We start from the raw sequence: 18,745 nt of genomic DNA, 5'->3' as shown, positions 1-18,745 counted from the left end.
GCGAGAGACTGTAAGGCAATGAAAAGAGCTTGAATGTGAATAGTGTAATTTTAAACCCATTCACCTGGACGGAGCTTCTTCTTCATCCCCTCTGGGCTCTTCTCCTTCTGCTGCTTTTCTCTCCAGCTGTGTGTGCTCGTGGACTGGGTCAGCCAGGGGGTCACCCTGAGAGGATACTGACTCTGGCTGTCTGGAGGTTGTGTCTTCTCTCCCATGCTGCTGCTGGTCACCCTGAGAGGATACTGACTCTGGCTGTCTGGAGGTTGTGTCTTCTCTCCCATGCTGCTGCTGGTCACCCTGAGAGGATACTGACTCTGGCTGTCTGGAGGTTGTGTCTTCTCTCCCATGCTGCTGCTGTTCTGGATGAGGAGGCTCACACGTCTCCAGGCGCCAGTGGTCCTCCTACAGACAACAACAAAAAAACAGTCCAACTATAACAAACGTGACTTCGTGTACAGAGTAGACAGCAATTGGTTTGAAATTGGAACCGACGGCTAGTTTGCGATAATATGTGAGCCAAGGAGGTAAATGTATTCCCTCAGCAACAGTACCAACAATGTGCCCTTGAGCAGAAGGCTACAGTTGTGCAGCAGGGCAGTGCTCAGGATGAACTGTGTGTGCATGAATGTACTGTAATACATCATCAGAGAAGGCTATGAATACAAATGTGCTTCCAGGCTATTTGAATAAGGGTTTAAGTATTTATGAGGCTGAATTCACCCAAGAGGCACACTTTACACTATGTGGATTCAACCTCTACAGTCCAATAAAAACATTAAATGCAAGGAGTGGGGTTGAAGAAGGTTATTCTTTCTAAACTATTGAGTTATTTCTTAACAGGATATGGCAAAACAAACAAACAAAACTAAATCAAACACCATGATTAAGACACCAGAATAGACTGGGAGGCATAAATTCAGCCAGGCAGGTGAGAACTTTATATATTTGCCAACGGCAAAGGCAGCGCACTGTAAAAGTAGGACAGCCAGTGTTATCTTGCAAAGTAAGGAAACGTAGAAGCATGCACCCCAATCCTTAAACTGTATCGTGAGCACAGTTGAGCCAACAAATCCATTTGAGCTAAAAGCCATAATCACCACTGATAATGGCTTTTAGCAGAAACAAGTTTGTTGTTGCCATTGGTAAATAGAAGACTACCGATCCATTAGTGTTGCTATTCAGTTTGTTTTGATCTTGCAAAGTAGTGCCTGTCTGTATGCATGTGTGTGAATATTTACACTACATTATGTATGTACAGTACATGAAGCATACATATATGCATAGAGCAGCTTTTTTGTATGTGTCAATGCAGTATGTGTGTGGGCCTCATGTTTGTGTGTGGAAGTGTGCGTGTGTGCGTGCATAATACAGAGTTCAGAGCAGGAGGACCAGTGGCCTTCAGTCAGGGCCTCAGGCAAGTTGAAATGAAACTGTGGGCAGGCACTGCTGCAGGCTCATTTAATATAGGCCTGCTTAGACGTAAAACACTTCGACGGCTAAGTGTGGCTTGATGCATGATGCAGCATATGATCTAAGGCTTTTACCTTGATAGCCTGAATCAATATCGTTGCAGTCGGGTGGAAAGCTTGTATGTCCAAAACTGTTACTTTTCAGGAAATGGGGGAAAAAATAACCTGTGTTCTAATAGAGCCAATGTTATTGGCAGCGTTTCCCGAACACATTTAGTGTAGGTTAAGACTTGTAGTGCCGCACATGCTAGGTGTGTGCCACGAAATGGTAGGCCTCAGGTCTACCATCTATGCACGGAATGTCTATGTTCACAGGCTTCTGTGTGCGACCTAGAGGGCATCTGAGCATGTGCGGCACTAAAAGTCTTACACTAAATGCGTTCGGGAAACCCAGCCAAGTTATTTACCGGTAGTCAAGTTATTTAGTCAAAAATAACTTTTCACAGCTATTTTTGCTACATTTGCTTGACACTATCATGTGACAAAATGGAACACATAGTGTGCTTATGCTCGCATGTTTTTTTGGAACCTTGCCCCCAGACAGCAGCGTATCTGTTAAATATCGTCTATGTTGGGTGGAAACCTTACATGTCCAAAGCAGTTACTTTTCAGGATTCAAATAAAATGACAAAAGTATAGCAGATCTGTCTCTACAATCTACAAGCTCAACATGTAGAGCAGTAGAGGAGCTGGTGAGATGGTGTGAGAGTTACAACTTGATTCTAAACATCTCTAAAACCAAAGAGATGTTCATAGATTTTAGGAAAAGGAAATCGTGTCCCCTCCCCCCCTCTTCATCAATGGGGAAGAGGTAGAAAGAGTTTCCTCCTTCCGGTTCCTAGGGACTACCATCCATGAATCCTTATCATGGGATCTTAACACCAGTCTCATAATAAGCAAATCACACCAGCGTCTCTATTTCCTGCGGCAGCTTAAGAAGTTCAAAGTCAGCCAAGCAGCCATGACTCACTTCTATAGGGCCACTATTGAAAGTGTTCTCACCTTCTCCATGCTTGTCTGGTTTGGTCACACAACCTCTCAAGACAAATCAAAGCTGGAAAGAGTAGTACGTCGCGCATCAAAAAACATAGGATGCAGCCTCCCTACACTTTCCTCACTCTATTCCACCAGAATAATTAGGAAGGCAAATAAAATCATTGCAGACAACTCCCATCCTGCACATCACCTCTTCAATCTCCTCCCATCAGGCAGGAGATATAGAAGTATCCAGAGCTCTACATGTCGCTTCAGGGATAGCACTTACCCCGTAGCCATTAGACAGATCTGAACTCATAGTATATGCATATAGCACTTTAAAAAACTGGATGTAATTTCCTATGCTGCTGGTTTTTGTTTTTGTATTGTACTGTCCTTCTTGTTTGTGTATCTATGGTTGTCTGTATATGTTGAGTATGAACCAAGACAAATTCCTATCAACTTGTTGACATGGCAAATAAATAAATTATTGAATGTTGAATGTGCTGCTACGCGCCACGTTTCGACCTTGTGGTTCTGCTACTTTTGTAAGTTTTGTGTGACATTGTATACCGGTAGTATCAAGTAGGGCGTTGATTTCCGCTAAGATATGAACATGATTAGAGGTTTCAGTCGACAGCAACGACATACAGTACAACACTCAGAAGTTCCTTTTGTGTAATCTAAACTAATGCTCCGGTCATGCAGCATCAGCACAGCAATCATAGTCAAATAATGAATGAGTTCCAATCACGGGCCACAGATGTTGTGTCAGAAGGACACAGTTAGCTTTAGTAGCCACACTGCTCCGCTGATCTACGACATTACTGCATGTTGCACTGTGATTCATTTATTTTAAATCTTTCAGCTATTTCCAATGCTGTCCCACTCCTAAAGGTTTGATATCATTACAACGTAGGCCTATAGTAATATAGTGTGTGTGTGTGTGTGTGTGTGTGTGTGTGTGTGTGTGTGTGTGTGTGTGCGTGCGTGCGTGCGTGCGTGCGTGCGTGCGTGCGTGCGTGCGTGCGTGCGTGAGTGCGTGCGTGCGTGCGTGGCAGCATGCATGCGTGTACAGTAGTGCGTGTCAGTATGTGCGTTGGTGCACCTGTCCAAATATTCCAACAGTGTCTCCAGGTAAGTAGCTGAGAGCCACACTGCAGTCTGTGGATGCAGAGAGGAGGAGGAGCCTGTTGCCATGTATACACGTCTCCAGGTGTGTCACACGGTCCAGGTGGGGGCGGAGACTACGGATCAGAGCGGGAGGTACATTGGCCACTCCCCCACATGGCTGGAGGCAGTAATCCTGACAAGACAGAGAATGGAAACATGAATTGCTGCCCGGAGGTGGGAAGGAAGCGCTGCTGGATTTGAATATTTTATGGTGAATATTTTATGGTTCCAGTTCCCATTTTTGGCCCAGCCAGGACAAACAGGGCTATTTCACCTGCTGCAGAAGCATTTACACTCCATTTGGGTTTGGCCGGACTTTACACTTGATTTTATTACCTTAGTGAACATTTTCATAAATACTTTATACTGTTTTCAATTGCCTTTTTTCACTTATCATGATATCCCATGAATTTTAATGTCTTGTGACGAAGTATAAAATATGGCATTCATAATAGGCCTATGAGAAAACATAAAAAGTTGAAATATGAAGATTTTTTTCAGATTAGATTTTTTATTAAATTATTTCTACCACAGGTTGTTGGATATAATCAGATTACGGTATAAAAAAAGAAAGGAAAAAACCGCTGGTCGCCGAAATTCTCCTTTAATGATCGACATGGAATGGTCTGAAGAAGACCATTCCAGGTCGATCATTAAAGGAGAATTTCGGCTGGGTTGGTTATCATTATATTATCCTGCATCATGGCATCATGTAGTGTAGTGTGATGTGTGCAGCCTTTTAGACTTCTGCACCAAGGTCAGCAGCACCTCAGCAATACCCCTTCTCCTGTTTGTTTGGCAATTGTTTTAGTAGGACTGAGTGGAGTGAGAAGTACAACATATCAGTATTTAGTAATGAAAATGGAAATACTCAAGTAAAGCAAAAGTACGTCAAAATTGTACTGTACTGCTGCTCTCTCTCTCTCTCTCTCTCTCTCTCTCTCTCTCTCTCACACACATACTTTACCATAGCAATCAATCAATTAATAAATCATAATAAAATGTATTTGCATAAATGGCAATGCTGTTTGTGGAGTCCAAATTGGAATTGTTGAGGCGTTTAACATGTATTTATTCCACTGGTTGTCAAGGTGGGGTCTGTGGACCCCCAGGGGTCCTTGAGGGAGTTTAAACACACGTTTTTGGGTATCTTCACAAATGTTGAAGAAATCCTTTCAAATGGGGGTCTGTGACAAAATTCACATCAAGTTGGGCGTCAACTACTGTCTTACACAGCAGCACACACCGACCTGTATATCCCACACGTTCAGCCGTCCCTTCACATCAGCAGTGATGAGGTATGTTCCACAGGGGCTGACGCACATGATGACTGATCCCAGGTCTGTGTCATGGGCTGTGAACTGTCCCAGTAGAGTGCTGCGCGCCGTGTTCCAAAACCGCACCGTGCCCCAACCTCCACACGACGCTAGATCTGCACCACCTGCACTTAGCCAGAGTAAGACCCATGAGATAACATATTATCTTCTTATTGCACTTTGACTTTTTGTTTTGTTTTATTTTATTTGTATTACATTTTATAGAGAAGGGGAGAGACACGGAGCAAAGGTCGCCATGAACGGGACTCGAACACGCAATGCGCTGTCAGGCCAAAGCCTATATGTGACATGCAGATGGTTTATTGTACTACACTGTATTGTTTTGTTTTTAATGATGAATTAGTTGTTCATTTGTGAGTAGATAATAGGCAATAACAGAATGATGATACACGAAAGAAAAGTTTTTCAAATACAATTAACAAATAACTGCAACAATAACAATAACTGCAAATAAGGAATCTGCTGCAACTCAATAAAGTTCAGGCTAAAAGTTGTATTGTTAAAATGGAGGTTATTAGCAGCAAATCCATTCCACGGAACTGCAGCGAGTATACGCAAACAATTTACCAAAGAGATTCAGTCATTGCTAACGTGGAACTTGGCAAATTCTTCTCCATAATCTCCAGCCATGCATGAATCTCATGAGAAATTCAAGTTGACTCTTTTTGAGTTGAATTATTCAACTCAAAAAGAGATACATGTACTGAATCAAACATTTGGTTATGGGCTGAAATGTGTTATTATCCCGCTGCCAGAATCAGAATTGGGTTGACGTGGTGTCTGGGTGCTAGGGCCGAGCTTGCCAGCACTCCACTTGCCTTCACACTTCCACAGACTGTTCATAAGTACTCTGCCAAGGTTCTAGGCTCATTATCCCAACCTCAGTGTTTTCACATAATTATACAGTTAATATAAAACACATTATTCAGGCACATTTAAGCCACCTCTTTTGCCCATTATTAGTACTCTACGCAATAACGCAACACAATCAAAGAGTGACGTGTCGTGCACCTACTGTATGGTGACATCATTCTACAGGCTTTTTTCCCCCGTGGTGCTAAAGCGAGACCAGCTGCAGGCCAGTCGAGCTTCTAGTTATTATTGTCATTATTGTCTCGAAGACGTGGCCAAAATGATGTTTTCGCCCCTGTTCTTTCTGTCCACACATCCGTCTGTGTACAGCTGATCTCTGGTACTGTTGGAACTGTAAACACACACTCCCTGAAGGCCAGAGTAGAACCTCTGCCCCAAATCACATCGGCCTGTTATAGATACCTATATATTTCTTTGTTGTATTACTCCTACAGATTTTGTCCAAACATCACACAAATCTGTATACATGATCGCTAATAGTCCTGTGATCAAGACGGAACCATCACATTTTTCATATTCCATCTGGCTTTTAAAGTTTGTGGGGCCGTTTGGAACAAAATGTCCAAACTTTGCTGGACCAAAATAAGCTACCTGGCCTGACGGAGACCTGTGCTCCGAGGAGCCCAGTGTTCTACTTAATGTTCTTTTTACTTTTTCTCCCGTTGTGCCACGTTTCTGTTATGTCAGTGCTGTTGTACCCTATACTAGCTCACCTGCCACTGAGGAGGCTCCACCGAGAGGACGTAGTGCCTCCATCATACTCCTCCCATTCAATACCCCTCACAGACAGACAGGCACCACTGCACTGCCCCAGCTAAAGATCCCAGCCGGCTTCTCTCTCCAAACACTAGCAATTGTGTTCGTGTAGAGTCTGCATGTATAGACGCTCGCGCGGCAAGCCGGAAGCGCTGCAATGGACAGGTACATAAGTACTGAAGCACTGCAATGGACAGGTACATAAGTACTGAAGCACTGCAATGGACAGGTACATAAGTACTGAAGCGCTGCAATGGACAGGTACATAAGTACTGAAGCGCTGCAATGGACAGGTACATAAGTACTGAAGCACTGCAATGGACAGGTACATAAGTACTGAAGCACTGCAATGGACAGGTACATAAGTACTGAAGCGCTGCAATGGACAGGTACATAAGTACTGAAGCACTGCAATGGACAGGTACATAAGTACTGAAGCACTGCAATGGACATGATTAACCACCATATTTTATAATCAATCGACAGTAGTGTCGTGTGGCAGTTTTTACTCTTTCTCCCTCTCTTTTTGTATATTATGTTTCACCCATAACGACATGGCCAAAATAAGGATGCCATCACCTGTCCCTGGATGTAGTGCTATAAGTAATGCCGACATGAAAAGTACAGTATGATGAGCTTACCTGTTGCTGTAATCACAGCTGTGCGTCCTGGGATGAAGAACAGTCTGGTAACAGCGTCACGGCTCTCTGAGTACATCTCGCCACTCAATCCACACTGGGACACACAGGGAGAGGACCTAAATGAACACATTCAAATGCAGGCCTAAAGTAGGCTACATCGTTGCTGTCGGGCAGAAACCTCTTATCTCTATATTTTAACTTTCTGTGTTCCGTAAATTAATGACCTTCGTGATCACGCAAAAAACATGAAAAGTAGAATATCCACAAGCTCGAAACATGGTGCAAAGTGTCACATTTTGAGCTTGTAGATCTGCTACTTTTGCTTTTTTCTTTTTTTCTTTTTGATCCTGAAAAGTAACAGTTTTGGACATATTTCCACCCGACAGAGACGATTATGTGAAGAGCTGAAGGATGGGAAGAAAAACTGTTTGCTAAATTAATTATCAAACGATCAAACCAAGTTACTGGCAGAGGATAATTTCTGTATTAACCCTGTCTGATCTGTATTGATATAGGTTGGGGGAGACATATATATAGGCTATATATGTATACTTCCCAAAATCATGTTTTTGCAACAAACTGTTACATGTTTCGCATGTGCGGCACCACTATGGATGACAATGGAATTGCTTTTGACTCTGTGTTGATGCCATCACCCACGACATATGATTCAAATTTGCGGTGGATTGGACGTTTGGTTCGTGGGGCATTTTTGGTAAAATAGGCTCCTCCCTCTAACTTTGGAAGCCGATTGTGGCCGAACGATATACGCATCAAAATTCTGCCTGTGGTGTTTTCTCGCATAGGTCTGGAGATCATGTGTGCCGAGTGTGAGATCTGGACAAAATCTGTAGGAGGAGGAGCAAAAAATGGAGAAAATGTGTGTCCCTACGGGTGTGTGACCTTGCTGAGTTGCGTGTTTGCTGTGCTGGCTGTGCGTCCGTAGTTTTCTCAGGGCATTTTCTGTGCTGTTGTTCCACACTGTGATCTCTCCGTCGCAGCTTCCTGCACAGAGGGGAAACAGAAGCGAACAAGAGGCCTGTGTCAAACTAAAACGGACCATTACTTTTTGCTTCATAAACTAAGCCTTAGTCACTCACATACCTTGAGTGGAAGACATGTCTAATGTCAGTATTATGTACATACAAATAGAAAACATAACTTTTTAAAGGACCATACCGGAATGCCTATAATCATCAATTTATACAGCATCAGTCATATGTTGTAGTTGTACATACTGTAATCGTAGACCATACCGTTTACATTTCCTTCAACGTCAATACCAAACTTGCATGCATAATATAGTCCATGTTCACCAAAACATTTAAGAAGAGACAAAGGATGCATATTGTTCAACATTCACTACCAAACTAACAATAATACTAATTTGTCTCACCATACATCCATCAATCATTTTCAGTTAGACTTCAAATCTCTCCTCCCTTTTGTATTGCATTAAAATGCAGCAATAACATAACATAAGACTAGAAATGGAATATGATGAATCTAAGACTCCATAGTGTTGGATCTGTTGGAGTAAAATGGCAGAAAAGGCCCAAATGGGTAGGCTCAAGTCAAGGTCCCAGGAATCCAGGTGGAAATGGTTTGTATGTAGGCCTACTGTACGAGTACAGTTCAAGAGGCCAAAACATACAGCGGTCTGGTATAGCGTTGAGCACCACCATGATTCAGAATTTAAATGTTTGGGGTTGAGTGTCTTCCTAGGCCTATACTGGGACTGTGCATGTAAATTCAAACTATGGTATACTTTGGAAAATGGAGGGCATTAATGTCTAGCATGTGAGTTATATAGACACTGGCCAGCTTGCATGGTCCTTTACAATATAAAGATAAAGGACAACAGCAGCAGCAGACAACACTTAGTACTTACTTATGGCTTTACTACTAAAGCATGTTCTCCCTGCACTGCCTCCTTTCACAACAATAAACCCCAAGTACCATCTGTTCCTCTCAGCCCTCGACTTTCACTTTAAAACGAAGTTCCAGCACTTTCAGAGAGAAGCCATTGTGTGTGAGTGTGTGTGTGTGTGTGTGTGTGTGTGTGTGTGTGTGTGTGTGTGTGTGTGTGTGTGTGTGTGTGTGTGTGTGTGCTCGCGTGCGTGTGCACGTGCGCGCATTGTGGGAGGTATAAACTTTGTGTGGGCCTACTGCATTATTCATACCACCCAAGGGCCAGCCTTATCCACTGACTTTCATCACTGCCGTGTGTGTGCGCGTGCATGTGCGTGTGCGCGCGCGCGTGCGTGTGTGTGTGTGTGTGTGTGTGTGTGTGTGTGTGTGTGTGTGTGTGTGTGTGTGTGTGTGTGTGTGAGTGAGAGAGCTGTGTAAACACCCACAGAGTGCTCTAGAATGTGCAGATTGCCTTAAAATTACTGTATTCATTTAACATTCACAAATGAATTACTCTCTCAACAAGGTTAATTTGACTTAACCCGCACGCACGCACGCACTTCCATTTCTAAAACATTCTTGGAGAGAGAGAGAGAGAGAGAGAGAGAGAGAGAGAGAGAAAGAGAGAGCAACAGAGAAGGATAATGAGACAAAAGGTGACAGGGGTAAATTGGGTAGTGGCAGCTTCAATGTTGGATAGCCTTACTGGGGGCTTGGTGTGGACCCTACTGTATCTTTCTTATCTGTGTTTAGTTCGTGGATGTGTGTGCTCTATTGTAGTGGAAGCCAAGCGTTTGAATAATTATGTATGAAGAAGCCTGAATCCCACAACAGCCAAACACTCCTGATGCATCCTGATTTAACTGAGATGCACGCACGCACGTACGCACGCATGGGGCTACAAGAGCTTGTTGCACCTGGCAGTTGTGACTGAGTCATTCTTGTTTTAACAATAAGGTTGCTTCACATTTGGGCCTACAATGCATTTTGCTTTAGCGTTGACTATATGTCAAAGTACATCCACGGTGTAGCCAACATTTCGGACAATGCCAGAATTACACATTTTCCCACATTTATTCTATGGTGTGACGAACTTGATAAGCAGCCCTCTGTCCTGTGGGTAACTGTTGCACCTGTACAGACACAGCTGTTTATCTCGGATCCTGTACACACATAAATGTTGGCTAGGTTGCTTATCTTGAAATTACTTGTGTAAATCATTCTGGATGCGTACAGAGCAGACACACTGAGTAGGCTTGTATCCTCTATAAACTCTGTCATATGAAATGAGACCACGCGAAAAAATAAAATAATAAATTACACCGTGGTTTTCCTCTGAATTGTCTTTTCTTTTTTTTCCCTCCCATTATCATGCGGTTTCAGCGACTGATCAAAATATGCCAGTGGCACAATACAAGTGAATAGGCGCTGAATGAGACCATGAGGGCATTTGCACACAGACACACTCACATCCATGACTGTGACTAATTCTGTCTCTTTCACACACACACACTTTATAATTGTCACCCATTCTGCCAATCTCGCTCTCTCTCTCCCTCTTGCTCACACACACCCGCCCGCGCGTGTTCACACAAACACGCGCACGCGCGCCCACACACACACACACACACACACACACACACACACACACACACACACACACACACACACACACACACACACACACACACACACACACACACACACATGCCTCAAAGACAGAAAGCACTCAAAGCGATTTCTCTTCCCTCCCGCTGAGTGAGATCTAATAAACATAATTTAAATTGGGTATTAGGATAATTTGGAGGGCCGGGGGAGGAAGGGAGGGAGGGGATAGGGGTGAATGGAAATGGAGCAGAGAAAGAAAAGGCAATAAAAAAATAAATAAAAGTTTAACAGGGATAAAAGTACAGGGAAATAGCAGAAATAGAGGGGGTTGAAGGGGCAAAAGAACGAGGCACAGGAGCAAAGAACATCGGAGAGAGAAGACCCATGGACACGTACTCTATAAGAACTCGCATGCACAGAGTTGATGAGAGACTGAAATGATTGTGGGGGAGGGAAGGGAAAGGAAAGAGCGAGTGTGAAAAGACAATTGAGCATAGGGCAGCAAAGAAACCAGAGAAGCACTTTAGACAAGTTCACAAAGTGGTGTCAGAACGATATCTCCCACTCGAACCGCTTATCTGGCCTGGAGAACACTCACGGGCTCTTATCACCTCCTTCACCTCCTCCTCCTCCTCCTCCTCGCCTGCAATGTTCCCTTCAGCTCCTCATAAGGGAGATACTGTAATAATACTCCAGGTCAGTCTGTCTCATATAAAGGATACAAGAAATCTTCACCCCATTGACCCCAAGACACGTTTGGTTAATGCATTTTTAAAGCTTACCCCATAAAAAGGCTGGGTAGCTTATTCCGCAATGCATATCTCCATAGAGTTTTACAACTAAATGTGATCTTCAGACTAGCCAAGTTCCTTTTAACAGCAGGTCAAAGGTAGTTTTAGGCATAATAGTCTTTTAAATAAAATTCCATTTAGTTTTAGTCACATTTTAGTCATCTGAAATGTTTTAGTCTGGTTTTAGTTGACTAAATATAAGATTCCAGTCAACTAAATCTATGATCAATTTAGTTGACTAAAATGTATCTTAGCATGCTGTAAAGGCATCGTAATGCCTGATGTATTTATACGTATAGAGCGTTGCGGTCCCACCCCCTTTCATGATGACGAGCGGCCCGGAAGAGAATTTCCCATAGATTTTTCCAATAGACGTTTCAGAAAGTATTTATTTAAAGACCTCGGACAAAGCCAACTTGGATGGTGACAAATCATGACAGAAAAACAACACAAATGTTGCTGTACCAGCTGCCCTTTTTTTCTTCTTTCTAATTATTTGTTCAGCCCCAATTTTTATTGTCATGAGTTGTCACCATCCGAGTTGGCTTTGTCCGAGGCTTACAGGTCTTTAAATAAATACTTTCTGAAACGTCTATGGGAAAAATGAATGAGAAATTCTCTTCCGGGCCACTCGTCGGGGACTGCGACGCTCTATACTGTATACTTTCTTCGGAGCGTGACACCTGCGCCTAATTAATGACAAAATGACTTGACTTAGTTCTGTTGGATCTCTTCTCCACTATTCCCTCCCTAAACATTTTAGTCTAGTTTTTATTTGTTGGCGAAATAGTCAATATATTTAGTCATAGTTTTAGTTATCATAGCTTAGTTTTCATTGCACTGGTATGGTCCTTTAGTTTAAAGGACCACTCAACCATATCACCTTCATTTAATAGGTCCTCACTAATAATCATGATAAAATGGCACAATTTCTTTTCTACTCAGTCTGTGTCTCATAGGAGGGCTGTGGGCAATTCAGAAATCCGTCCACCAGTGACATCATCGTTGGGCAGATTTTATTTGAAACAAAAATGTTTAGATTTTTATTATCGTGAGAACGATGGCTTCCATTTTTGCATTGCAACTTTTCAGGACTAGAAAGCCTGCAGTTTCTATTAGCTTGGATTCCCCATCGATTACCAGTACTGAGTAGAATTGTGCCATTTTATCATGATTATTAGTGAGGACCTATTATATGAACATTGAAAAGTGGTGAAGTGGTCCTTTAAACCTGCTCCATGTCCCTTGAATAGAATCCTTGCTGTGTGTGGGTGTGTGGTGGTGCATGGTAGTGTACATTTAACTTGCATAGCACACTGTTCTATTCTATAATTAACACACTCCTGCCCACGCTATGTTGTCAATATATCACACCTAAGGGCTTGCCAAACAACGCCCCTTAGGTGTGATAAAATGACAATGTACCATTGGCTGTCAGGTGTACTTATAGCTTAACGCTTTAATATAAAATGTTACCAAATGTGACCGTCATGGATATCATGACAGTTTATTGATTATTTTGGGCATTCCATGAACTTCATTCCCTTTTACATCGCTATGCAGCCAGCGAGGTACATTCATTTGTCAAGCACATCATCATGTTTATATTGTATAGTTGGCGATTTTCTGATCAGGTCTTTATTATTTTGTGTGTCACCAGTTTGACGTTGGTCTTTAAGTGAGAAGTGCTTAATAAACCACCAGTAAAGAAAAGCAACCTGTCTCGTCTGTGAAGGGAGTGACATTTATGTTTAGAATTTCCCCAGCTAAAAGTAGTTAATGCATCACAATCACTTTAACCATTTTAATTAACCACTTTCTCCATGTTGGCTATTCAAAAACATCAGATCTACAAACTCTTAGCACATCACTTTGTGCCATGCTGTAAGCTTGTACAATATATCTGTGCTATTTCTGAAAATATTACATTTTTACATATCTCTGGTGTCCCTGGCACAAAACATTTTCAGTTGCGAAATACATATCAATTAGATGAATCCTTGACAGGAAAAGGTTTGAGAATCACTGATCTTATGTCATGTCATCTATATATGACGAATCTGTGACATAAGGACAAGGTTTCAGCCTTGAAGGTGGATGTATACTTCTGTGGCCCTACTGGCTATATTTGAGAAATGAGTTCTGGACACACAGACCATCTTTTAGAAGGCTAGAGCCAAGCCATATATAAAACTAAATTGATTGACAGGTCAGTTATAGCCAGAGGTGCCCACACTGTCTGAATACTTGTACAGAAGGTCGTGGAACAAGCTTGAGGCAAAATCATGACCTCAAATAGCCTAATACTGTTATATGTGAGTGTGCCGGTTGAGTTTTTTCCTCTTAACTGTTGGTACTGTGTATTGATGTCTGTGACCTCGAGCCTGCAGGAACTCCCACTTTTAATAACCCGTGTGGGTTGTTTTGTTGATGCTCAGTGGTGGCCATGTTGTTCAATCAGAGCATAACGGGGTGTCATTAAATTGCTCAGCTGTGTCATAAATTCACAGCTGACGGCCTGTGGGTGCATGGGAGGGGAGGGTGGATGAATTCTTTCAGTACATCACTCTCTCATTCTCTTTGAACCCTTCCCGCTTGCATGCTCGCGCACACGCACACGTGCACGCACACACGTGCGCAAGCAGTAACATTTAACACTTTATCTCTGTATTGTTTATAAGAGCACAGATGGAAACTCACACACGCATACATACACACATACACGACACAAGAGAAAGAGCGATCTTCCCATTAGAGATAAAGCTACATGGCACAGCAGTCCTTTGATACCAGCTTCACACTTCTCTTTAATCAGCAGACAACTGCTTGCAGGTATTTTTCATTTCACTGGAGTTTCTTCCTCTGTTTTGCTCAGCATTCTCCCTCCCTCCCTCCCTCCCTCCCTCCCTCCATATCTCTCTCTCTCTCTCTCTCTCTCTCTCTCTCTCTGTGTCTCTCCTCAGCGTGAGCTCTAAATCTCACTTCGAGTCACGGAAGAGCAATTTGAGAGTGACACAGAAAAGCATGTGCTCCGGGCTTGTGTGTGTGTGTGTGTGTGTGTGCGTGCGTGCGTACGTGTGTGCGAAGTCTGGCAGCCCGCCAACAGCGTAGACTACGTTTTCTAGGCTTTATATTATTTAATTCATGTTTTGATCGGATCGCCTCGATAGCTGTCTCTCGTTAGCATCCCAGTGTAAAGTGTGACAGTGGACGCGGCCATTTTGAAGATGCACGCGCATCCACTTGCACTCTATGAATGCACAATGAATGCGCATGTCGTTTCTGATGAAAACAAGGTTTTTCAACGGCCGACAGCAGGCGCTGTGATACTTGCGGTCGGGTTTTTTCTGCACCGAGCGAGAGAAAACAACCAGTCAAGACACCACACACAGCATTAGGTCATCGTAACATCCGGTTAAAATAAGGGTTGAAAAGGGAAAAACCTTGGCAATGCACGATAAATAGATGAATTAACCCTGGCGGGAGTGGCGGTCAAACGGTATAATGCCCCTAACCTACAAACAGGTAACATCTAGGTCAGTGGTTCTCAAAGCCTGTGAACTCCCATGAACATAGTTTGTGCCACAGGGACCCCCATACACAGGGACCCCCATACACAGGGACCCCCATACACAGAGATAAAAGATGTGTGTATGTGGTTAAAATGTATTTCAAATTCCACCATTTTCTAAATTATTCAATATTTTTGGAAAATAAAGTTCACGTCGCACCACGAGCTTAAGTTGTAGATCAGCTATTTTCAAATATCCTATGCATATATTTAAAGTGGTTCCACTGATTGTGGTACTATTATTAACTAATTTAGCTGGGGACCCCCTCAAGGACCCACTTTGAGAACCACTGCTACATCCCTTTCAGCTCTGCAAAATTGTCCCCACACACACACACACACACACACACACACACACACACACACACACACACACACACACACACACACACACACACACACACACACACACACACACACACACACACACACACACACACACACACACACACACACACACACACACACACCTGTGACCAGGGTCTGCGGAGGCTGGAATGCGGCACAAAGTACATCACCTCGGTGCTGAACTCCCCCTTTCCACTCGGACGGCTCAACATAGAACTGGGAAAAGGAGTGTAGCCGGAATACTGTTAACATCCTGCAGAGAGAGAGAGAGAGAGAGAGAGAGAGAGAGAGAGAGAGAGAGCTTAGGGATAGAGCTAGACAGAAAGACAATGCAGTACTATAGTGATCATTCATACAGTATGAGCAATGAAACTAATTGCATACCACCCTCCTAGACACAGCTTCCAGTACTTTCTGATCTGTTTATTTCTGGAACACACTTAGACACGATCTAAGATTTCCCTATGGGGATTCCAATATAAAAATAATAATGCTGTGACCCTCTAGCGGCAATGATGCCAGACTTTGGTGCTCTATAGGCGAGTTCTTGCGACGACAGACAAGCTCCAAACACAGCGGCGATTTGAGACTCCCTCCATTTGGTCAGAGGTTACGGTGGTGTCTGCTCCATGTAGCGTCCATGCAGAGTTGCAGACATCCATGAAGCGCAAGCAGAGGCGACCAAGAGGCATGAAGGCCGTTGACAGCTCACAGCGCAGGAGGACTGGGACCCATCCTGCACAACGTGGGCTGCTATGCCAGAGGAGTCGCTGGTTCAGCATGGCGAACGTGCCAGTAGAGTGAGCACATTCCAGGACTTCTATGTTGGAAACTTTGTCCTGCCAACATGATGCCCAAGATGAGGCGTAGGCATGGCGTTGGACTCCGGTGGTGTGCATAGAGTCGGGGCGTAGACACTCAACAGGTTGGCTGGTCCGCTGCTGGCAAGCATACACTCAGGGCCTCCAGTCGGTGGATTAGGCATGACAAGCCGGAGCCACACTCTTGGGTCCCTTAACCCTAACCTCACAGAGAAGCCACGGCTGATTTTTAACCGACAGTGCATGTCAGGAGCTACAGGTGAGTTTTAACCAGCGACGCTGACACCCTACACCAAACCATAACCCTAACCTTACAGGGAAGACACAGGTGATTTTTAATCGGCAGTTGCGGCAAAGTCCACGAAACGGACCGACACTGCCACTGCCGGACAATGCTCATTCTGGATGTCTGTCTACTCTACACATTAAAGTGCAGCTGACAAGGGGCACGGTGGCACAGTTGGTGGTAGTGCTGTCGCCTCACAGCTAGAAGGTCCTGGGTTCGATTCCCGCTGGGGACGCTGTGGGCGTGTTCCCTCCTCCGCGTCATCAGTGCCCATACCCAAGGCGGGGGTTGGCGATAGGGCCTTTCTGTGTGGAGTTTGCATGTTCTCCCCGTGTCCCCTAGGGTAGATACCCTCACAAAAACATGCAGTAATCCTGGTCTCTAAAACTACCTCCCCCTGGCCAGCCAGGGCGCCTGATGGAGGGGAAAGGAACTGGTCGGAATAACGTGTCCCTTCCACGCGCTACGTCCGGCCGGGGAAATTCCCCTCTGTCAGGTGAAAAGAAGCAGCTTGGACTCCTCATGCATAGAAGGAGGCATGAGGTCAGTCCGCTGCCCCCCCCAGGTTGGCAGAGGAAGTGTAGCGCCCAGGATTACATTAGATAATTGGCACTGGGTGAAAAGAAAACTGGGTTACAAAATCGTGGGATAAAAATTTAAGTAAAAAAAAAAAAGAAAAGAAAAGTGCAGCTGACAAAGAACACAGGTGCCATCTTTGTGCGAAGATACACCCCAAATTTGACTCCACATTTGGGCAAGGTTTTGGCCCGATCAAACTTCCATTAAAAGTTGAATACTTCAAAAAGAATGGAAAATAATGTGTGGAGGTACTTCTGCGGCCCCCTGTGCACTTCAACACACATCAACATTTTAACTGCAAAGAGTATGTTGATCGATTATGGCTTATGATGGAGAAATGCAGTGGGGGGTAATGCAACTTCAAATTAAATTACAACCACATTGGACACTTTTAACAAAGGTCTCTAGGTGGATATGAAACCGGAGAGAAGAGGAAGATGTTAAGAGGTAAAGATAATATACCGCTAATAGGAAAATGTCATTCCACTGTTCTGTTCTGCAAGATATTCCATAGCTTTATATGAGACATTTTGGGGAGTCATTCCAGGCAACATGTTCAACAATGTTCCACGTGTAATCTATAAGCTCACAGCAAGTGACGATGTGAGTGTGACGACAGGTTGTGAGCTTGCAGATCATCTCTGTGCAGAAGCCGTTTAAAGACATAGTGAAATGAAAAATACGGCCATTTTTATGTTGAAGCCCATGGCCAGTATGTAGTCTCACCTCTCCCAGCCCAAGTACAGTACAGTACAGTACAGTACAGTACAGTACAGTACAGTACAGTACAGTACAGTACAGTACAGTACAGTACAGTACAGTACATGTGTCTCACCTCTCCCAGCCCATGGCCAGTATGCTCCTCTTCAGCAGCAGCAGCTGGCTGACGTCCACCGCCCGGCCTCTCCCCGCATTCAGCCTATGATGGCAGTGGCCCGTGAAGTCCCACACCTATACAACCGGTGGTGGAAAGTACATTTTACTTAAGTACATGAATACATAAATACAGTACGTAAATACATGATGTGTAGTAGTGTAAAAGCAACTGCCAGATAAATGACTAGTTATATTACAATATCGGTGTGGGCCCTGAAGTACTGCTTAAAGCATCGTTGAGAACTGTGGTACAGCTGCTTGCGGCGTTCTCCAGAACCATTATAATCGGATTTAATTAACTCTCAAACCTGAAGTCCCTCGGTTCCTCCAGCCATCACATGTGAAGTGAGTCAGGATAAACGCTTCTGAAGATATGCGAAGGACAGAGTCCGACAGACCGACGGTGAGTTTATAGATAGACTAGCGCAGGCCTGTACAAGATAGATTTTAATGGAGGTTACATAACAGCTTTGCCTGACATTCATCTCCTTTACAATTGAGAGAGTCTCAAGGTGCACCTGAGCTCATTCCACAATGTACTGTTTGAGGACCAGCCTGGAAGTGTGTAGTAGACACGACTCACGAGGGCATACTATAGTACTCTGGGTGAAACTGAATTATATATACGCCTTGCACCAGACAGAGGCACATCCTACTGAAACTGAATCAGGCAGGGAAGAGCTGGTGGGGTGCCAGACTGCCAGTGTGTCTTTCTCTGGAGAGAAAGAAT

The 18,745-nt window shown here is 43.9% G+C and overlaps 1 protein-coding gene across 1 annotated transcript in view; it reads right to left on the bottom strand.

The window, feature by feature from the left end:
* Window positions 1-246: 246 nt before the first annotated feature.
* The window catches only part of LOC308321767 (cilia- and flagella-associated protein 337-like), a gene marked incomplete at both ends in the record, with an annotated part of 30,456 nt that continues 11,957 nt past the window's right edge, over window positions 247-18,745 (bottom strand). The window contains 7 exons of the mRNA XM_080772857.1: window positions 247-402; window positions 3,553-3,750; window positions 4,868-5,058; window positions 7,225-7,318; window positions 8,117-8,229; window positions 15,576-15,706; window positions 17,975-18,090. Coding sequence (XP_080628983.1) covers window positions 247-402; window positions 3,553-3,750; window positions 4,868-5,058; window positions 7,225-7,318; window positions 8,117-8,229; window positions 15,576-15,706; window positions 17,975-18,090 — 999 coding nt within the window. The remainder of the gene's footprint in view (window positions 403-3,552; window positions 3,751-4,867; window positions 5,059-7,224; window positions 7,319-8,116; window positions 8,230-15,575; window positions 15,707-17,974; window positions 18,091-18,745) is intronic.

The sequence above is a fragment of the Protomyctophum bolini genome (genome assembly GCF_963924005.1).
Source record: "Protomyctophum bolini genome assembly, chromosome: 9".
Classification (NCBI taxonomy): Eukaryota; Metazoa; Chordata; class Actinopteri; order Myctophiformes; family Myctophidae; genus Protomyctophum; species Protomyctophum bolini.
The sequence above is the reverse complement of the archived record's forward strand: the minus strand, read 5'-3'. Positions and strand labels throughout refer to the sequence as shown.